This window comes from Momordica charantia (genome assembly GCF_013281855.1).
Source record: "Momordica charantia cultivar OHB3-1 chromosome 6 unlocalized genomic scaffold, Mcharantia_2.0 BLBB01000006.1, whole genome shotgun sequence".
NCBI classification, from domain to species: domain Eukaryota; kingdom Viridiplantae; phylum Streptophyta; class Magnoliopsida; order Cucurbitales; family Cucurbitaceae; genus Momordica; species Momordica charantia.
The window spans coordinates 8,878,924-8,902,512 of NW_028275164.1; the positions used below are offsets into that span (position 1 = coordinate 8,878,924).

The 23,589-nt window shown below is 30.3% G+C and overlaps 1 protein-coding gene across 4 annotated transcripts; it reads right to left on the reverse strand.

The window, feature by feature from the left end:
• Positions 1 to 10,916: 10,916 nt before the first annotated feature.
• NADK1 (NAD kinase 1) lies at positions 10,917 to 18,001 on the reverse strand. Of its 4 annotated transcripts, none has more exons than XM_088125647.1 (11): positions 17,781 to 18,001; positions 16,994 to 17,150; positions 16,696 to 16,815; positions 15,224 to 15,405; positions 14,446 to 14,559; positions 13,936 to 14,030; positions 13,234 to 13,340; positions 12,953 to 13,026; positions 12,227 to 12,305; positions 11,724 to 12,031; positions 10,917 to 11,634 (listed from the first exon to the last, which is right to left on the reverse strand). In XM_088125647.1, the coding sequence occupies exons 1-11, from the start codon at positions 17,805 to 17,807 to the stop codon at positions 11,326 to 11,328; spliced, it is 1,572 nt and encodes a 523-aa protein (XP_087981773.1). In that variant the 5' UTR covers positions 17,808 to 18,001; the 3' UTR covers positions 10,917 to 11,325. The 4 variants fall into 4 exon arrangements, with proteins under 4 accessions (XP_087981773.1, XP_087981774.1, XP_087981775.1 ...); XM_088125648.1 differs by having other exon boundaries at positions 17,798 to 17,999; XM_088125649.1 differs by lacking the exon at positions 17,781 to 18,001 and adding an exon at positions 17,645 to 17,764.
• Positions 18,002 to 23,589: the final 5,588 nt, after the last annotated feature.

A 23,589-nucleotide genomic window follows, 5' to 3' on the forward strand; every position in this document is an offset into this window, starting at 1 on the left:
AGAATTCACATATATATTTTTTTTAATAATTTGGTACTTCCCATGGTATTTATTGGTGGTTTGATTGGTCAACTGAGGATGAACTCGTGTAGTGGGCATACGATTTCAATAAAATAGTACTATTTATGAAACTGTAAAATATTTTACCAACGGCCTTAAATTTCAAAGGCGTATAATCTTAGTACTCTCATTTATTGAGTATAGTTTTCTTTAGTAAAAATTGCATTGAAGAGCAACTTAATACTCTCAATAAATATAATTAATCGACGAAATAAAATGTGTGACAAACAAGCATTAATTTAAATACATGGTTTGAATTTTGGAGTGGTAGCCTAGATCCTTGCATAAATCTTAGACCTCACCATTTAAATAGTCAAAATTTTACTTCAAAAATAAGCTTTCTTCACGTTTCATAAGAATATTAAATCTCTGAAATTTGCATAATACAAAGTTCATAGACATGAAACTTCTGGTTTGAAGAGCCAAAGCCACCACCACTCTCTATGAAAGTCAAAACGTTTACATCTTCCAATAAATCAAGTGGCTACAAAATTAATTCCATCAAATTTCCCTTCAAGTGCACGTTATATTAGATATATATATATGTATACATATATGGGTGAATATTACGATTTTGTCTCTAAAGATTCGTTTGATTCGTTTGGTAATATTTCCATTTCTTATTTTTGGCTTCTCATTTCTCGTTTCTAATTTTCTTTTAGAAATATAAGTGTTTGGTAACTATTTTTATTCTTGGTTTCTTAGAAATCTAAAATTGTGCACAAATTTTGAAAATGGCAAAATCAAGTTTCTGATTTCTTATTTTTAGTTTTTTTTTTTCAAAACATAATTAAAAGTATTATATTTCTTATTGGTTAAATTTAAGGTGACATGCATCTAAGCTCCAATCGAGTCACGTAGACAACACCTGCATGATAAAAGATGAAAAAGGGTCGAATGCACTGGGTGGTTAGTACAAGAGAGCTTGCAAGATAAGCGCTGACACACCTCGCACCCAAATTGTGATACGGACCAAAGGATCGCCCAAGCCGCTCTTACGCCCCCCCCCCCCCCATGGGGCACAGAGGGAAGGAGAATGTCGAGGTCCCCACGACCACTTGGCATGTGGTCCTCCACTCCCTGTGTATCTCTCTCTTCCTATCCAAAAACTTCATAGAAACCATAATCTAGTTTCGCTTAAATTCCTACCCCAGATCTTTAGGAAATTTCAACACACACCCTCAAACAGACTCTCACTGAGATTCCTACATCTTTATTCTACTGGCTCTCATCTTAAGTTGTAACTTAGGTATTGGAGTACATTTAGCAAAGCACTACATCAATACAAGGTTTCGGTGTGCAGGTAAACTCTGAGTTTAGAGACAAAGACGTACGTGGCACTCCGTGGCACCAGCCCGAAAAACATCATCAACAATATTATTTTGTCATTTTTTTATTTATAAAATACATAATAAATATAACATTAACATTTGGACATTTAATTTCAATTTTTTATTTTCATATAAAATAATTTTTTTTAATTTAAAATTTCAAAGAACAACTAAAAATATTATAAAACTTGTTTCTATATCTTGTTGCTATCTAAAGTGGACTCGTAAATATTTCAAAAAATAAAAAGGCAAATATGCTAACAACTAGCCTCCACATTAAATAAAAAGAATATTTATTTTTAATTATCATAGTATTGTTCTCCTACATGGTAAGGACTTTTATTGAAAAAGCTTAGTACATAAACGATAAAATTGAAACCTTTTTTAAAAAAATGAGAGAGAGAATTAAAATTTACATACATTAGGACTAAACTAAAACATGTAACACTCAACTAGAATGAACCGATACCACATCCGAATGAGAAGGATCCTGAGACCATAAAAAATATGGTTAAGAAAACTTAAAAGAAATGATAGTTACTACCTATACTAACAAGGTGTACCTTCCTTTTCGGTAACTCAATCATAAGAACTCTAAACTTAAGCGTGCTTGACCTGGAGTAATCTTCGGCTGGGTGACCTCAATCCTTATCCGAGCGTTACATTATATATATATATATATAATAATACAACATCTGAACTTACCATGGTTAGAGATATGCTGTGCTTACTTGGGTTGTTTGTAGGGACCGTTGCAACATTGAATTTCAGTTACAAGCTGTAAAAGTAACTAATTTCCATGAATCAAGGGACGGGATGTGGGTGGGGTAAAAACGAAAATGGACTATTTCTATAATTTTCGTAAATAAATGTTGGCATCGAGAATTATAAAACTTATTACTATTTCTCAATATTTTATACGTCTCCATTACTCAGGATTTCCCAAAGAAAATCCAAGCATGTAAGAAACAATATCAATCCCATCTCTATCAACAATTAAATAAGGAATGGTGAATGGTTTCATATATCATTCCAATGCAATAATACAAAACATGGTACTTTGACCCTTCCCTATTACGTTATCAATTTTCCTTATAGAAAATGGAGCTGTAGATCTCAAGAAAAATGGCTATGGCAACTCCTTCAAATGGGGGTCTTGGGAGATGGTGCATAGTTAAATGTGTTTGTTTTCTTAATCTTCTCTAGGCCAAATGGACCATTTTTGTTCCTCAAATAATTGAAGTTTGTTTGAACAAGAACTGTTCTCGAAACAATACATTTATTATTTTGTTTTCGCTTTCAGAATAGTGTTGGATACATCGATTAAGTGTTTATCTCGCGCTCACCCTCGAGTCTATGCTTTAATGTAAATTGAACTTCGTGACTTGAATGGTTAGAAATTTTAATAATGCGGAGTCACACATATAATTATTTAATGTATTGTGATATTAAATTTTAATGAGTAAAAAAAATTACCATGAAAATCAAAGCGAGCATAGCTCAATAATTGACATATATCTTCAATCAAGAGGATGTGAGTTCGATCCTCCCACCCCCATATATATATTACCATGGAAAATATGTGTAGATATATTAGTCAGTGTCTAATTTAATGAGGGATCAAATAAAAAAAAATTGTAACTGGACGGTGGTTTTGTGGTTCTAATGGAGAAGTTATGGTCCTAGCGTCACATAATTTCATCCCATCAAAGAAAATTTTACGGATTCGTTTGGTAACGTTCTCATTTCTTATTTTCACGTTTTACAATTTTATTAAGAAATTTAAGCATTTCTCAACTATTTATATTTTTTGTTTCTCATTTTTTTTTTAGAAACATTCTTAAAATTATACAGAAATTTTGGAAAAAATATTTATTTATTTCTTGTTCCCATTTTTAATTTCTTTCCAAATATAAATAAATATATTGTTTTATCATTCATGAATTATCTATTTTTGTTTATTAAAAATAAGGAAATGAAAATAAGAAACAAAAACGATACCAATCTAGCCCTACACTCCGGCATTTTTATGGTTGATTCTCTTGAATTCCACATCACAAAAACGATTTGTTAAATCTCATTAAGAATATGTGTCATAATTTTTCATCGTGAATTTTGTGAAGATCAATATAGTTTGAAAAAATGAGAACAAACTTCATTTATTCCAAAAAAAAAAATAAGAAAAAAAGGTCACATTTGGTGGAAATATTCTAAACAAAATAAGATCAATATAGATCTCGATTTCTAATTCCAATTTCTTGTTTCAATTCTTCAAGAACGAAAAATGAAAAATGCATTTTTTTTCTTTCATTTTAATGGAAAAAAAAAAAGAAAAGAGAAATGACTTGAAATAGAAATGACTTTGGCAATCAGGAAAATGAAGACTTTACCTTCCAAGTAAATTTTTGAAAATAGACTTTTAAAAGTTACAAAGTAATTTCTAGTTTTGTGGATATTTTTATGCATTTCAAAATTAAAAATGATAAAACAATATTTTTATTAGTATTATGCAAGTTATTAGATTTTCATCGACATGTCAACATTTTTATATGTCCATGGATTAAACATCAATATGAGACGTACATCGACATTTTCATAGTATCGAAAAAAATTGACAAAATATAAAAAAATATCAATAAAATATCACTATTATAGACATAATATTAATATTAATCAATTTTAACTAACTCATTTTAAAATAATGAAATGCTTATTTGTTCTCGATTTTTTATTTTTATAAATTTTCCAAAAAAAAAAAGTTAAAATACTATTTTGGTTCTTATACATTCAGTCTTGGTTCATTTTAGTCCTTGTACTTTAAAAATGTTCATTTTAGTCCCTCTACTTTAAACTTTTGCTCATTTTAGTCCCTATACTTTGAAAATGTTCATTTTGGTCCTTGTGCTTTTAAAAATTGTTCATTTTGGTCCTCAATTGCAAAATTTTAACTCAAATTTTACACAGTATAGAAACTATTTAGTATAAAGTAATGTTTTTACATTTTAAGAAATATATTGATTTTAGTGTCGTGTTAAAATTGTAATAGGAAGAAAAATGAGATTAAGAATAAAATTAAAAGACCAAAATGGTCACTCTTAAAAGTAAGGGATCAAAATGAATATTTTGAAAATATAATGACTAAAATGAATCAAAATTAAAAGTACAGAAACCACAACGAACATTTTGAAAGTATAAGGACTAAAATGGACCCTACCTGAAAGTACAATAATCAAACTAGTATTTTAACTAAAAAAAAAAAATCATTAATATCGACATTTTATCAATATTTCCATCGACATTTTCATAAAAATTGATATCTCAACCTTTTCAAAGTACTTTTTCATAAAATTTAAACCTAATAAAGATAATTTAAGGATGAGTCAAACTTGACAATATTAGCTCAGCGGTAATTGACATATAATCCTTCCTTCGAGGTTGAAGGTTTGATCACCAATATCCCAAAATTGTTGTACTCAAAACAAAAAACTTTCATGGGCCGTTTGTTTTTATTTATTTAATATTTTGGCTATTTATATTAATTTTTTTTGTATACTATTTTGTAAAATAAATTAATTCATATTAATTATAAATTTCATTTTCTAACTTTAATATTTTGTCAAAATGACACTTATATAATTGATGTTACGCGGTGAAATTTATTTATCATATTATCAAATTAATTTTTTTTTAAGAATAAAAATATCAAATGTATGTTGGTTGTTAAAAAAATTTATTTTTCCTATATATTAATTTTTTTGTATGTTATTTTGAAAAACATATTAATTCGTATTAATATAATTAATATGAAAAATAAATTTCATTTTTTTTAGTATAAATGTGATTTTCCACTTTAATATTTTTTTAAAATAACACTTATATAATATTGATGTTATCTTATTTATCATACTATCAAATTAATATTTTTTTAAGAATAAAAATATCAAATGTATGTTAGTTGTTAAAAAAAATTATTTTTTTGTATATATTAATTTTTTTATTTTATTTTGTAAAACAAATTAATTCATATTAATATAATTTATATTAAATTTATATTTTTTCAATAGGACACTTATATAATTGATTGATGTTATCTTGGATGAAATTTATTTATCATATTATAAAATTAATTTTTTTAAAAATAAAAATATCAAATGTATGTTAGTTGTTAAAAAAATTATTTTAAATTTATATATTTAAAATAATAAATATAATTCATAATAAAATTCCTTCAAAATATTAAAAATAAATGAAAAATATTATCTAATTTAACTTAAGTTTTATTTTATATGTAAGTGTAATATATAAATATATTTAGGAGCCATTTGTTTCGTAGATTCCCATGAGACGGGCATCTAGATTCTCACGTTTGTTTTGCAGTAATGTAAGATATTTTGGTATCTCGAGATGTTCGGGTATCCTAAGATGCCTATACGGGAGGCACCTTACGAGTTTTGGATGTCCTTCTGAAACACGGGTTTCCAAGATTCCTGTGTTTGAGGCATCCACTTTTTACATTTTTGCCCTCCATTTTTTTCTCCGTATATTTTCTTTTATCAATTTTTTTAAATTTTTCCTAAAAAATTTCTTTATTTTATTTTTAAATTTATAATTAAATAAATTAATATACTCATCATTTAATAAATAACTTTATGCTATTAAGTATATTTGTACATTAGATTTACATGTAAAATAAACAACAATTAAATTATACAATATATCCATTTATTTTTAATATTGTGAAAGAATTACATTATTAATAATATTTATTATCATAAATATATAATTGTAAAACAACATTTTTTTACCGCCAACATACCCGTGATATTTTTTTCTCTTAAAAAAATATAATATAATGATAGGATAAACAAATTTTACCCAAGATAATATAAATTATATAATTGTCTTTTGGACAACTATTAAAGTTGAAAATGAAACTTATATTAAATTCATAATGAATTAATTTATTCGACAAAATAACATATAAAAAAATAAATATATTAAATTAATTCGAATAAATCTATTATATTAAATGAATTTATAAATTATATAAATATTTGTGAGGACATTTTTGGAACATTCTATAAAAATTAACGCATTCATAAGAATAAATCATGCAAAACAAACGTGACTATCCAAATATTCCCGAATATCTTTTAAAATATTCCTACGAAACAAACGTGGTTATCTGAAGATGTCGGACATCTAACATTCTGAGCATTTGAAATTTCGGGCATCTCTAGATGCCGATCATCTACATTCCCGAAAAACAAACGGCACCTTAAATTTCATTAATTTATTTAAACTATAAAATTAAAAATTAAAATAAAAATTTGATGAAGTAAAATATATGAAAAAAAAATGTCGGCAAAATGTAGAGAGAGGAAGCCTCAATATCTCAAAAACCCATGTTTCAAAAACACATCTGAAACACACGTTAGATGTCTTCCGTACGAGCATCTTTAAATACTCGAATATCTTGAGATGTCCGAATATATCTTAAATTATGGCGAAACAAGCATAGAAATCTAGATACTCATCTAGTGGAAATCTTAAATATTTAGTTTTGATTGAATCACTTGCGTGTTGGATTACATCTTTTAAACGTATTTTTAATATACTAGCTTTTTTAGTACACCCGAGGTGAAAGATCGAATTCACAACCTCTTAGTTGGAAATATATGTGAGTTATCATTCTTTTGACTTTAATATACTAGCTTGATAAGTTGTTCTTCATTCAAAAGTATTTGTACTAATGTCAAATCACCATTAGAAACTATTAAACGTTGGGAGACAATTAATTACAATTTACAAGTACATGACTTCCGTACCTATGCACAAAAATTCATTTTAATAACCCTTTAAACATATTGTTGATGCATAAATTTGACCTCTTGGAATGCAGCCAAATTCGCACCCATCTTCTAGAATAAAGGGATTGTGCAAAACAAAATAACACAACTGGAGAAGTGAGTATGGAGAGTAGGATATTTTATCATAGGAAAGAGTAGAGATTTGTATTAGTAGGGATTTATATCATACTTTAGGTTTGACCGAATTGTGGAATTCAAATCCCTAATATATCTAGAAAATCTGATTATCTACGGAGATTTTCTCCTTTTAAATATAGGATATCTTATCGTGAATCTGGAGGTCATATCTTCCGTGAAAATTGGAATTTTCTCATCCATAACGGATATTAAGTTGAGATTAGACATTATAAAATCATGAATTACTCGTTCTAGTTTTTTTTTTTTTTTAAGGCATAAATTGATCTCAAAATTTAGATATAATTCCTAAACATTTAGAAAATGTACAAACAAATATTGAAATCTAAATATATAATCTCTAAATCTAATTAAATATCTACTGATAAGACATAAGATTTGTAGGGGCGGGGATTGGAGCTCCAACATTTTGGTCGAGTATGTATATCTTAACTAGTCGATATACGTTCAAATTGGCTAATATAGATCAACCTTTTCTTTCTCGATTGGGGATACCCGAGATAATTTTTTTCGATAAAAAATAATTAGGGATCATTTGATAATCATTTTGTTTTCTATTTTTTTATTTTTAGCTTTTACTTTTTGAAAAACATGCTTGTTTAATAATCAAATCAGTTTTCTATTGTCCTTTTCAAAACGTTTTTTAAAAATTCTAGGTAAATTTCAAAGAAGTAAATATATATAGTTTTTTAAAATATATTTCTGTTTTTTAAAAATCTTATTTTTCTTGTGAGGCTAAATTTCTTCTTTCTTTTTTTCATAATTCTCTTTAACAAATTTCTTTCTCATTCTAAAATTTTTTTCTAATTAAATTTCTCTCTAAAAAATTTATCTTTTCCTTTTCCTTTTTAAAATTTTTATTTCTCAAATATTTAATATTATTTCTCTCACCCTCACAAATTTTTATCTCTATCTAACATATCACTTTCATTTTCTCTCTAAAAATTTAATATTGTCTTAAACTTTTCTCTTTCAAATTTCACATTTTATAGTTTTTATTTCTCTTTTTAATCTATTTTTAATATAGCAAATATGTCACCCACTTTTCTCGTTTTAAATTTTTTTCAATTTCAATTTTCTTTCCCTATAACTTTTCTTTTGCTTTTTATTTTTTTATTTTTCTGTAACAAATGTATCTCAAATTTTTTTCAGTTTAAAAATTTTATCTATAATTTTTCTTTCTTTCTCTAACATGTTTTTCGTCTCAACTTTACTCTCTTTCTCCAAAATTCTCCCACTAAAATTTTTTTTTCAATCTTTTTTTATCTTTCTAAAATTTCTCTTTAGAAAATTTCTTTTTATCTCTTTAAAATTTTATTTTCATGTCTCTAAATTAGGGACCACAAAAATCCCTACAAGGTCGGGTACCCACCCCAAGAATACGGAATGAATTTCACCATGGCTCGACCCCATCCCCAATCCTTTTTTTAAATAATAAATATATATTTATTAACTATTTTACTAAATTAATAATAAATTATTAAATATATTTTTTTAACTAGTTATTTATAATATCAAGGGGCTTTCGGCAAACACCAGACCGGGGGTTGGTTGATATGCTACGCTGTTGGACTATTAATCTCATTCATTCAAACGAGAGGAGTTCAGTTGAATTAATGTTAAATTATATTTTTTTATATATTTATTACTCTTTTTAAAATTTAAATTCTAAACATTTTAAATTAATTACGAACCCAGTAATTTTGCCCTTGAAAATTTTCATCCCCAAACGAGGATTTCTAGACCTAGGACCTTGATTCCCAAGATCAAGGAATGAGGTGGGGACAGAGACTAAAAACTTCCATAAGTACTACGAGGATGGGAGAGCATGCTCGGCTCCTGAACCATCTCGTAAGCATTTCTACCTTATAGAGATTTTTCTCTCTAGCATGTCTCTTAGACTCTTTAACTTTTTAAAATCAAAAAACAAAAATTTGTTATCAAACCATGTTTCGTTAAAAAAAAACAATTATCAAACATATATAAAATAAAAAACAAAAAAATAAAAAACAAGAATTGGCTATCCAACAAGTCCTAAGTAACATTAATTAAATTAAATACTTGAAAGAAACTGTAATTTACGTCTACTTTTGTGTGCAAACCTTTAGGTGGATAATGTGGACATCCCAACCATGCTCAACGCCTTTAGATTTTTTTTTCTTTTCGATTTTTTAAATACAACATATGGGATGGAAATCAAAATCCACGACCTTCTAGCCCAGACTAGTTTTTGCTAAAATATACAAAAATGGTCTCTAATCTTATAGATTATTCTCAATTTGGTACTTAAATCTTTTAAAATATTTGCTTTACCTTGCTGTACCCTCAATATAATCGTGTAATTTCATAAAATATTTGTTAACAAAAATTTGATGTTATTATTAACTTATTGTTTTATTAACATATTTGAACGTATGCAACTGAAATACTACTTATTATGTGAAACAAAATATATATGACCTACCCATACGACCTCGTAGAAGAAGTAGATGTGTTTTAACCACGAAATGATGCTCGTGTTGACAACAAAACCTATTTCCTTCATGTGTTTGTTTATAAACACACTCAAAGTAATATCATTACTAAAATGAATACTCAAAATATCACATAACGAGAGGAATTATTTAGTAAACGTCTACCCGAAATATTCCAACATCAAACAATGTATCGATATTTTAACCATGTTCTAAAAAAAAAAAAAAGTTTGTAAGCTTAGAACTAAGATTATTTATTTTTCCAAGGTCTGAGTCAAAATCAGCTAGGCATACAGCTCAACTGAGAGACCACATTGCTAATCAACTTTAAATATGTAACTCAAGTATGCTTCCACTTTTATTAATTTATCAAATGTTATGAACTTTTGTATTGTTTACATAATGATTTATAAAAAAAAATAAAATAAAATGGCTCAATCCTTCCTTTTTAGAGAATATAAAACCTGAAAACAATTACCAAAACATGTTTGGTTTTCTATTTCAAAAAGAAAAATAAAAAATAAAAATAAGTTACCAAAAACATATGATGTTTGTTTCAGAAAAAGCAGAAAACCAAAATCAAAAAGTGAAAAAAATTAAAGCCTATATTTTGTAGTTTTCACATTTTAACTTGGACTATGAAAACATTTCCAAAATGTAGGGAAAAAAAACAAACAAATGGATGGAAATAATGTTTATAATTCTATTTTTGTTTTCTAAATAGAAAGCTAAAACAAGACTGGTTGTGTTTTTTTTTTTTTCCAACATGTAGGGTCAAGATTCAAACTCACTAAAAAACGAAATAATTATCAAACAAAACTTTAAGAACTTACTAGACATTCTATAAAATTATCGACCCGACATTGAAAGTTCTAACAACTGATTAGACACAATTTTCAATGCTCAAGAACCAACCTGTAATCTAACCGTTTGCTTAAATATCAGAGAAAAAAGGGGAAATGATGAAAGAATAGAAATGGAAGATAAAAGCCTAAAAAATGAGACTGCACTACATTAAGTTCCATCCAAGGAATGAAACTAGATCCTCTAGAAAGACAAACTTTGATTTATGACATAAAAACTGTTACATGTAAAAAAAGGTACATTTTGATCCATCTACAGGCTTTTTTTTGACACTAATCATACATACTAAGAACAGTAAGATCACAATGATATCTATTGCTTACTTTTCAAAAATTTGTCAGCACTGATTCTATTATACACCTTATTCAAGATATGGGCTCATCAGCTTGAGCCTTGAGCTGAATCCATAAATAATATCAAAGAAAACCACTGTTATTCAGTGATTTTCTTTCCTAATCTTCCCCCCTACTACTACAACTATTCGTTTCTGAGGCAGAACTAAGATTTGTGGCATAATATATAAATAAGTTAGATAGATACCAACCGACCAGATCAACTGCTTTCTTCCGCAGAGTTGTTGGGGTGATTTGGTTATGCATCTCGAGGTCCGTCAAAGGACTGTGTCTTTCTTAGATTCCAGTGAAGGCCATCGTGAATGCTGCGTAAGAAGTCGTTTGTCGAATCTACCTGGCACGCTGTGGGCACTGGCCATGGCGCCATGCTGCACACAAGTGCGTCTCCTGCTGCTAATTGCTTCCTGTCCTTCCCGTCAAAAGACGCCCATGCATGGCCCCTGCTATTGAAAGGGACTTGTATGCGTATCGTTACGTGCTCCGGTAATATCAAGGGTCGGAAAGACAATGAATGCGGACATATTGGGGTGAACAGAATGCCAGGAACCTGTGAATGTCATGGAAGCGTTTAAGAAATCGTCACTTTGTCCAGTATAAAACTGCTAACCGAACGTATTGGTCGACCGAGGAACATACCTGAGGATGTACCATTGATCCCCCAGCAGCCAATGAATATGCTGTGCTGCCAGAAGTTGTTGAAAGTATTAGTCCATCCCCTTGGACACAAGTTACAAATGAATTGTCACAATAACATTCCAAATTTGTAAGGTATGACGATATTCCACGATCAATTGTAACCTCGTTCAGCACGAGTATGGGTTCTTCAGTTTCATATTCATTTCTCGCTGACTCTCGAATAACATGGCACTGCAGTCGGTGTCGCAGTGTGATACTGATTGGACCCTTTAGAACTGAATCCAAGCATTCTCTGTAATGCTCGCTGTCTGAAGCATGTTAAAGAAACTTTTCAGCAATGAATGAGAAAACGTGGAGGCGTAATAGGTTGGTTTTGAGAATAGCTTTAAACATAAAAGAACTATCACAGAAGTCTTACTGATGAAAATCAATTACTTTCTGGTTACACAACAAATGAATTAATTTCTAAGGTAAATAATACTTCCTCAGAATCTGAAGGATACAAAAAGGGGTCATAAAACCCAGAGACCCTAAAGAAAACGGAACAAGGGGAGGAACTGGTCCTTTAAACATTGATGCTGCCTGCAATCAAGTGCCAAATTATTCCAGAACAAAGCTTTCAAATGTAACATTCAAAAAGTCATAAATCATAGTAAGAAAGTGACAGAACGATAGCAAGGGGTAATGTACTAATTCCAACCACAGAGTTGCAGTATCAAGCCTGAGTTCTAACTAATAAAAACTCAAAATGTCATTTCCAAGAAAAATTTCATGATCAATAACTGTTAAAAATATAGTGAACTTTAATGTTAATATGCTAAACAAAAGTAGTGAGATTAGACAAGTTATTTTTGTTCCTCTGTTTTGGTATGAACACTTTTTTTTTTTTTTTTGATAACTGGGATTGGTATCAACACGTGTTTAACTGCAAACTATTCGATGAATTCATTAATGAAGATCTTAGGTAGTGTTTATGAAGAACAAGGAATTACATCCTTCTCACGGTAAATTTTCCACAAATGTAGCAGCAAAGAGTTTTTTTTCGCAGTTCGGTAATGGTAGCACTAGCAACAGAATTTTGATGAAGGTGGCCAATGAAGCATACAGTTCACAATTATTAATAAACTTGTGTAGCTTCAAAATTTTCTGAAACTACAGCAATTACAATGCCAATTATAATATCTAGAACAATAAGACGATACTCCCAAAAGTTAAATTATCCAACGTACCCAAAGTACAGTTCCGTCTCCACCAAGAGTAACCACAAGATCAACTTTAGTGTGGAGGAGCATAATTTCCTCGTCTGTTGAGAAGTAGAAAAAATCGAGTACCCATAGACAGAATCAAAAAATAGGTCTTGTGGGATGCATGTATAAATGACAATTGGCTATTGCCATAATAAAGAATATAGCTCAAATATGCAGTAAAAACCATCCTTGTCTAAACAAACATGGCTAAGAAATAAGAACAATATGTTTAATATAACAAATAGCAATCTTTGACCACTGACCATCTTTCCATGTTTGAACAAAGTTGAAGAACTCCGACTCCATCAGAAGCTCGCTTTTCACACGTGGTTCAACATAAATGTGAAGACCTTTATGCTCTCTCAACCATCTGGGAGGAAGAGAAAATATGAATTAAGGGAAATAGCATTCTTTTTACACCAAGTCAGAGACTTTTGCAATGATGCATAAAACTCTAGCCTAGCTAGGGGAAAAGAGAAAATGAAATTAAGTAAATTAACACAATGACACGTGTAGGTACAGAAAATATTTTTGCCCAGGCTGGCTCTCGGTTAGTGTAAATGCTTTTACTTTCCTTTCACCAATTATAGCTTAAATGATCTCTTGAGGACTAGATGGCCTTTTCGTAACTTTACTTAATGGGTTCTCCCCCTTTTTCTTTTCTTTTTTATATTTCATTCCATCAATGAAATATTAGTTTCTTACAACAAAAAAATAATGAACTCATTTGCTGAAAGAACAGCTGGCATATCTTAACAGCCTCTCACTCTGACATTCTGAAATGATAAATACGAGACTCATTAAGTTGACCTAAGATTCTCGTTATTAAACAGCACTAATTCCATCCTTATCCCTAAAAAGTAAAATGGATGAAGACTTTCATATATTTATTTGCTGACATGAAATGAAAATAACTTGGAAAACTGATTTAACTAGTAAACACAAAAAGAATTAAGCATCCACACCTGACCATCTCAAAACAAAGAATTCGAACCGATATCGAGTTTGGTTTGGTCAATATAAGCACAGTCTGAGGTTGAGATTCCCACTTCAAAGAAATCTGAAATGAAAATGTTTTATCAATCAAAAGATGGACCCTTAAACCACATTATCGTGGATAAAAAAATGATGGGGAAAAGGTAAAAACACCAAAGAGTTATTGACATGTAAAGAAATGTCGGAATGATGGCTGAATTGTAACTTCTTCGCATTTTTTACTCATTATTTAAGCATATAAGTTCAATAGACATGTTAAAATTTGAACTACATTTGTAAGCCTTTGTCATAGGATGTGACATCATTTACAATATGTAATTGAATTGTTATGCTTATAAGCTTAGTTTTTCAGTTCCATTTTGTCATAAAATTGACTGTTAGAAAAGCAAATACTGCAAGTATCTTAAACTATCACATATATCAGTTACACGAGTTATTTTTAGCAAGAACTAGTGCAATGTGTTTCAGCAGAAACGAACCTGTCGACTGCTACGCTCTGCAGTTGTTATGTTTCCTTTTTCAAAGGAGACAACATCATGTTTATGTTGATCACTATCCTCACCATGGCAGCACCAAGAAAGTTTAAAAGATGCCTGTAATTGTCATTCATATGGGATTAACACAATTCAGTAAATATCTAAAATCACTTCGTTACATTTCAAAGTATTTTTTTCTAAAGAGTAATGATGCTTTTATCAACAAAAAGAAGAAGTATCCTCTTAAAACCTGGAAAAAAAGATTTTTTCCCCCCTTTCAGAACAAAACAGAACTCTACCGATTTGATAAGATTACAAAGGGAGATGATCACAAAAGGAACATTGAAATATGAAACACCACTAGAAACGTCGAAATATGTATACTTGTATGTATCCCCAATACAAGCATGTATATTTGAGAAAAATAATGAAATTTAAGGGAAAACTTTCGATTTTATTTATTTTGCAACTAAATGCCTACATTTGATTTTGAATTTTTTATCGTATCATAAAGTATGAAAATTTGATATGGCTTAACTAGAAATATGTAATTAGTCTCCATATCTTCTTAATGCAACCTTATTAGAGACATGCCTACTTACACTTTTATGGTAGAGTTTCAAATTTATATACATTACTAAAGATCAAATAAACTATATTAGACACAAACAAATATTAGTGAAGCAAAAAGTATCAATAGATAGAATCAGCAAGGAAATGCATAATTTTTTTAAAAAAAAAAAAAAACACGATGGAAGCAGGCAAGCAGTTACTTAAATACCTTTCTCATATATTTTTTGGACGTCCTCTGAGAAACAGAATCAATGTCCCCATCTTGAAGAACTTCATGAGAACATATTCCATTTGATCCACAACACCATTCTGATTGCTCTGTAGCATCTGTGGTTTGATTCCTTGATCTTTTACTATCCAAATAACCATTTCGTTCGGCAGGTGACTGCCCTATAATGCATAAGTATGTGTAGTTTAAAGTACCAAAAAGAAAAAAGAAAAAAATAAATCAGAAGGAAGGAACAAATGGATTGCATATGCGAAAAAACGGTTGATGATATACAAGAGTAGCTATCAAAAATTCAGCAAAAGACCAGCACATTCAATAAATCAGCTGGTTACCGCAATACCATGAACAAAAATAAAAAATAAAAAATAAAAGCATCAGGTAATGTTATTGCATCTGCACTTTGAGATTACTCCTGATGACACAGGAAAAACAGGAAAGTTTATGCTTCAAAAGACATAAAAAGCTTCCATGGACGCATACTTAGCTCAGCCTCAAGTTTATGACTATTGAATTCAAGGAAAAAAAATGATAAGAAACATCAAAGTGTATAAGACAAAAGGGGCTAAAGAACAGCCTAGGGATGGGGGTAACGATAACCCCGCCCAAAGAAACTATACAGTCAAACTTTCCAATCATTGATAATCATCCGGATGCCATAATTACAAAAAAAAATTCTTACGATTTGAACACGACTCAGAGGTAGTATGTTAGTATGTTGTACACTACTCCAAAAAGAATCCCTATTAGACGACCTATCTTCAAAGATTCTCTGATTTCTTCCTTTCCATATATGCCAACATAAGGGCCTCATGACACAACCCCACAATATTATTTTAGCCTTGCCTTGAATTTAAAATTAGCTCCTCATTCTACATAAGTTTACCAAATTAAACTTCTGCCAATTCACACACAGTACATTCAATATGCCTTTTCCACAAGTTCTATCTGATATTTGAATGGCGTTGCCGCAAATGGCATTTAATTTTTTAGTTTAATGTAAGGTAGAAAGTTATTTTCAATCCAATACTATCTAAAAATGAAATTTTACCTACTTTGCCCAAAAGTCATAAGATATCTTTGGAAAAGGACTGCAATGCTCATTGACAAAAGTTAATGTCTTATCCACTTGTAGGATGAAGATTGGAGAGATTTTAAACATAATTGGAGGAGAAGATTTTTTAAACTAAAAATAAAACGTTCAATGAGTCGAGCACCTTTTAAAATTTGAAATAAATGGATTCTACTTTACCCCAAACAAACAAAAACCATTTTGACATCGAACTCAAGAAAACTAGGATGAAGTTTGTCCAACTTTCTCAAACGACTATCAAAGATCTGCACTTCAGTTCAGAACATTGAAGGTGTTTATTATAAGCATTAAACTAAAATTTTCCAATTTAAAACATTAACAAATATCATCTAATTAATACAAGTAGTCCTGTAAGACCAACCTTTATGCTCAAGTTGAAGATTTCTTGTCCTCTCCAATTCGAATTTTCGCTTCCATTCAGCTGCCTCAGCTTGTGCAGAAGCCTTTCCCTCAGCTGCCCTTCTTAATGCTTTTGCAACAGCTAAACATTAAGGAAGATAATATAAGCAGTATATCTTAACCAGCTCATGTTCAGCAGCAAAAATGTGAGTAGAACTACACAAAACATACTTTGAAAGGAAATTACTCGAAACAGCATATCTTTCACCAGAACAGCACATGTTTCAGTAACATATACAAAATATGACTGTGATACATACTTCTCAAGGCCTCTGAGAACTCAACAAGGTGGTCATCAGTCTCCATTAACGGAGACCGTTGAAGAAGTTCTTGGACGGCCTTCTCAGAATTCAGCAGAGAAGTTGCATTAAGAAAACCATTCTCCGGCGGCAGCGGGCAAGAAAAGTTTCCTTCTCCCTATATCAACAGCAGTTTAGTAACTTTAGTTAGCCAAAAACCAAAAAGCACAAGAAAGACAGTTAAATCGAATATTTAACACAGCATAAAACTTCTTTTTTGCTACAGGGGAAGCAGTAAAGCAACATTATACATCAAAAGCACAAAAACAAAAACAAAAAGAATCAAAAAGAGAATAAGAAAAAAAAAAGTGCCCCCACTTTTCCCGTTAAGGCTCGCTTAGGAATCTAAAAGATAGCCCCATGTGAAGAAAAAAAAAACTTTATTCGTACTACAAAAGCATCTCGTCCTTCCTACTCCAACCACCCATCAGAGATTCAAGCTTAAACAGACCACTTCACAATTTCTCTAAGTAAACAACAAAATCCACCCAATTAATCCATGCTCCATACGCTTCTTTGCAGGAACATGACATGAAGATCAAAACTAAGAACACCCAATTCACAAATAGCACCACATCCTCAACCAACTCAAAAACAACCAAAAACACCCACCTCGAGAAGCACCCAGAAAACCCAATTAAGAGTTGAAAAACCCCAAATAAGACATGGGGTGGAATCAGAAATTAAGATCAAAATTCACAACAAACAAGCAGTAGAGAGAGAGAGGGGGGGGGGGGGGAGGGATTACAGAGGAATTGAACTTGCTGGGAGACATGGGTAAGATAGAGAGAGAAGAATAGGGAAAATTTTCAGTCCCCTCGTTAAGCCCTCCCGCAACCGCTAGGAATTTGCAGCAGGAGGAGGAATCAGCAAGAATGTAGAATGTTTTGGTTGAATTTTTGGGAACACCCACACCCACAGGGTCCAGAGGGAAATCAAGAGAGAGAGAGGGGTAATTTATAGAGAGTAGAGAGAGAAAGAGAGGTGGGTGGGGGCCATGGCAGAGCGCGTGGCGACTGAGGCCGAGCTACAAGAAGAAGAAGATGGGCGCTGGTGGGGTGCGGTGTGTGAACAAGAAGTTTCTGGCCACAGTCTTTTTCAATTCAACCAACCAACTACTCTGGTGAAATGACGGGAGTACCCCTGAACAATTGGGAAAATGACGTCTTGAGTAAGATTTATTCACGTGCTCGGGTCGCCAAAGTTGGAGGGCTTTTTGGGAGTAATTTTGTGGTTAGGTGGTGGAAGAGAATTGGAGACTCTTTTTTTGGAAGTATTTGGAAGAGCTTGACTTCAGCTGTCCCTTTTTTCCAACTACGGGAATAAAATGCGAGGTGGATAACAAGACACTTATCACTGTATAAAAGTTGTTGATTCCTTGCACTCGATTGGTATAATTTTTTGGAAGCTGTGAAATTAATCCGACCTAAACTAAAGTTTTCATTCAAACATTATCATCAACCTAATCATAGTTCAACTTTTCATTCATTAACGGAGTTCTACACTTTGTCCCGAATACGTAAGGTGTATTAACATGTGCTAGAGGGAGGATTAGGAAGTTTGTGTTAGGATCTAATAGGTTTTTGTCCTGTTTAGACATTTGGTGTGCTTTCTGTTGATTAGCTTTAGCTAGCGATAAAGTTACCTTCTTTTGGAGTTAGTGAGGAGGACAATCTCACACTCTGATAGTTTCTTTGTGTTAGGATCTAGTAGGTTCTTAGTGTTTGATGGAATTTCGACTTGAGGATACTTTTAACCGATTGTCTATCCTTTCATTATGATTAGTAAGATGGAGAAAAATTAGAAGAAGAATGAAATAATAGGATTTGATTGCAATGACTATAACTTCGTGGTATTTGGTATTTTCCCTACCTTTTTGTTAAAAAATTCATATTTTTTTATTATACCTAGGCAATATTGATTCATACTTCATTGAACCTTTAAAGCTTTACTCAACGGTAAGTGATTACTCTTTAGTACAAAATTAGATTTCACTTCACATGTTCGAAGAAGAAGGAGAACCATAAGTAATCTATTCCTCCAAATTAATCAATTAACAATGAGATCACGATTATAAACCTTGTTAGATCCCCTTGATCTTTCGATTGGAATTTTTAACATAAACAACATTTGAAAACATTTACTTCTAGCAAACTCTATTCAGACATGTTGAGATTTTCAAAGAAGTCGTCTTTTCTGACAATGAAAGACTCATGTAAAGTACTAAATAATGAACTTGATCTTGATAGATAAATTTAAATAGAACCTCTAACAACTACAATTTTTCAATTCAATAAATTATAAAACAAAATTGACCAATCTATTGTTCAAACTATCGAACCAACTCAATTCGATTGATATCCATATATTTTTTTTCTAAAGTTTTTCTAAAAGTATGTAAAGTTGGCCCTAATGTTGAAATGGGCATTTGTCAAAAAAAATTAAAAAAAGGAAAAAATAAAAGGAAAAAGGAAAATAAAAAGGGACATGTTTCTTTTTTGAATATACTATATGGTTGTAGTGTTGAAAGTTTGACCAAACATGGATATAGGGTTTGAAATTGAATGGTCCAACTTGAAGAGTATGGTGGTAGGTGAGCCTTGCTAAATAATATAAATGATTTTATTGACTAGGGAATTTTTTTTTTTTTTTTGAGAAATTTATTGACTAGGAATTCAAGGATATAATATTGACCAAATAAGTGTATTTTTCATAGGCAATTCCACAACAAATATTTGCTTATTAAGGAAGCTCTCAATTTTACATCTCAACAAGTTTATTGTCATCTATTTTGAAAATAATCTTTTTAATTTTGTTTTTATTTCCTAGAAATAAAACAGAGCAAAACAAAACAAAAAAGTATTTTTTTAAAAAATATATGCTTTTTCAAATTTGAATAAGATGTTGAAAAAAAAATGAAAATTAAATATTAAATAGAAGTTTAATTTATATAATAATAAAAAACTAAAAATAAAATGGTGTAATTGGATATTTACGTTTTCCCACCATTATTTTGCTTTTGCATTTAAATTTTTGGTCGTTAGGTATGGAACTAACTTTGACATTATCAACCTTAATTAAGACGTTAAACATCATTTTCAATACGATAAATAATTCAATTGATTAAATCATTATAACTTCGATTAAAAGATGAGAGCACCATCACTTCAACGTCTTTACATATTGTTAAAATAATAATAATAAAATAAAAAACTATACAACTTCTAGAAGCCCTCATATTCCATTGAGACTGGGCATGGACATTTAAATGTCTTTATTTTGACGTGTACAATGATTTCAATCATTTTCATTTTAGTCCCGTCAAACATAAATATGCAACGTTAAAGAAGAAGAAACAATGTGCACTATTTACGGAGGTAAATAATAAAATATATAAAATTAAAATTATTAAAATAATTTACAGAGGTAAATATATAATATTTTGACCAATTGAATTATGAATATGTAAACCGTTATTTTTATCTGAATATATTTATTTTAGTGACAATTTTTTTTTAATATATTCACATTACATTATTCAAATTTTATATAATAAATAAAATTATTATTTTAATAATAAAATTATAAACGAATTTCTAGAGGCTCAATCCCACACTCTAACTTCAATGATGGAACAACCTCCTAAGATCAAATATTTCGAGCCGGCTCCCATAGAAAATTAAGACTTTCTTTTTGAACCCACGCATGGTGGATTCACAATCCACTGCCTTGATCCACTTCGCTACAACGTATAGTTCCCGTGATTTAAATTTTGTGTAGAATAAAAAGGATTTCGATTATAATTTTTTCTTGTGACAGTTTGAGAAGAGGTGATACTTTTTTTTTCGGCTTAGGACACCTTTTATTTGACCATTTTTTGGATGTTAATATTCTCTACTGAATGAATTACTTTCTTATTCACACAGGGAGTATATCACATTTTGATAGGGTAATATTTCATAATCTATCGAATCTCCCACCTTAATTTGATGGGATGGTTAATGAAAGTGGAACTACGTCTTATGTAGAACATTTTTTTTTTCCTTTTTATATGAATTTTGTTCATGTAGGATTTGGATTGTCTATGCTATGATATGATATCAATAATAACTCCGATGAACACCTGCACATATAAGAAATTTGCACACCAGTGTCGTGTTAAGTCCAACACATTCTAATATTAAGTTAGCAAAAAATAGGGTTGTAGAATGTACCTTGCACCTTAGGATTCTCCTCTTATTTCGAGAGGGAGTCTCCTTGAATTGATTCGGATGGATCGGTTCAACCAAGTTAGGTCGACTCGAGTATGATCCAATCATGTAATACAGTCGACTCAGTCAGGTGGTTTGACCCTAATCGGGTCTAACGTGGTCGAGTGGTCCAACCTAGTTAGGGTAGGTCTAGTTGGATCTGGTTTGGTTGTCCAACCTACGCATCAACCTACGTCACATCTTCAACCTCAGTTTAGGTGAACCTAGTACGATAATTTCACTCCTAACAATTTTATTTTTGTTTTTATCAAATATAATATGCAATCTATCTTTATATAATTTTCCCAACAAAAAAATATTGGGAAAAAGTTTTAATGATCTTTCTTTAGTACAACTAGTGGGGTAGGAGAATTCCTTGATTTTGTTCTCTCCCTAAAAAAAATGATCCATTTTATTTATTCTAAGATTTAAATATTATTTTGTTCGTTGTACTTTCTACTTAGTTCATTATAAGATATCTTTTTTGGTTCCACTTTCCACTTTTATTTATTTTAGCCTCCATATTTTCAAAATGTTAGTTTTGGTCCATGTAATTTTAAAAAGTGACTATTTCGGTCTAAAATATTAATTGACATATATCACAGCGTAATTGACATATGTTTCCAACAAAGAAGTTGTGAGTTCGATCCCATATATATTAACACAAATGTATTATACACAATGAAAAGTTGAAAACCCTTTAATACAAATTATGGTTATATTTTAAAAATGGTAGGAATAAAGTGTCATGCTAAAATTTTGATTGGAATAAATAAGATAAAAATAAAAATGATCACTTTTTAAATATACAAAAACCAAAACGAACGTTTCAAAAGTACATGAACTAAAATAAACAAAAGTTGAAAGTATAAGAACAAAAATAGACATTTTGAAAGTACAATGATCGAGATGAACAAAACCGAAAGTATAAAGACCAAAATGGTATTTAAACCTTATTTGAATTGATGAGGACAACAAACCATTAGTTTTAAATTTTCTTTAAATATAATATGCATCAATTCTAATCTAATTATTTTTTTTAGTCTAGCAAAACACGCTAATTATATAAGTTTCATTTTAAAGAATAATAATGTGTAAATTTAGAGCACGGGAGAAACACGTAGAGCCTTATGACTTGATAAGAGGAGAGTGTCGAGCACACTACTGAATCAAAGTCGAGCGCAGCATCGAGTGCATCGAAGAATACCGAGTGCCCCGTATGGGCGTATGAATACGGCTAAATGAGCATCTTTATACTATATTAGTAGTGTCTATGAAAGAACAAATTTTTCATTTTGTCCAATTACTCTATACTATAGTAGTGGTGTCTAAAAAGTACAAATTTTTCATTCTGTCCAATTACTTCAAATATAATATTCATAATAGCATTAAATTTACGAATTTATCCTTCAACATGCCTATGGCAAAGAACTCAAAAAGAAATGGAACTTTTGATATTGATTATGAGAAAAACTTTGTGAATTAAAAAAATTAGAAAATCAATAATCATACCCCCTATTTTTGCATTACAAACTCCATTTCCCTAGTTTTACTGGTCCAAGTTTGGATCTATACCTAAATAAAAGTAGTTTAAATCAAAGCTTGGGCTAAAAGTCGTAATTTAATAAGTTGGATTCCCCTTAAAAATTATGGAGCAAAACGAGACACCATAAGTATACGAGTAACGGGAGAAAAATGTAAATGGATAAAATAACAAATTACCAAAATTATAAAAGAAACGAAACTTTCAAAATGGAATTTCACATCAAAATTCTTCTCCAATTTTTCACATATTAAATGAAACATGAATTGCCACTATTTATAGGCAATTTGTACAGCCACGAAGTTTTACAAACCACGAAGTATTACAGTTGGACACTAATCATAAGTAGAAAATAGACACATGGAACATTTGAGAATTAGACATTTGGTTCAATTTGACACTTGGAGATACTAGACAAATGAAGATATTGACACATGAGTTAGGGTTTAAGGCATATTTCTTTTTGACACCTGAGATGGACATCTACTTTTCTTTTATAATGTTTATGTTAGATTCTAAATTCATTAGATGGGAGCGAAATTGAGATTAATTAGAAGCATAATTTAAAATTTAAAAACATAATTTAAACTTCTAAAAATTCAAGGATTAATGGAACACAGGTTTAAGCTATAATACCAATTCCGACATAGTTAAGTTGATGTTAGACATCTATTACAAACCTAAAAGAGTCGATATGATTCGATCTTTCACCTCCACTCAGGCATAATATCTTTTATTTAATATTTTAATTTTCAATAATTTAA

Bases quoted from the DNA above. Each gene is read 5' to 3' on its own strand.
- NADK1 (XM_088125647.1), bottom strand. From the start codon at position 17,807: ATGTCTCCCAGCAAGTTCAATTCCTCT. The intron at 15,406-16,695 runs GTTGGTCTTACA...TATGCATTATAG, and splicing joins TCTTCAACTTGAGCATAAAG to GGCAGTCACCTGCCGAACGA. The intron at 12,032-12,226 runs GTATCCTTCAGA...AACATGCTTCAG, and splicing joins GGGTTTTATGACCCCTTTTT to ACAGCGAGCATTACAGAGAA.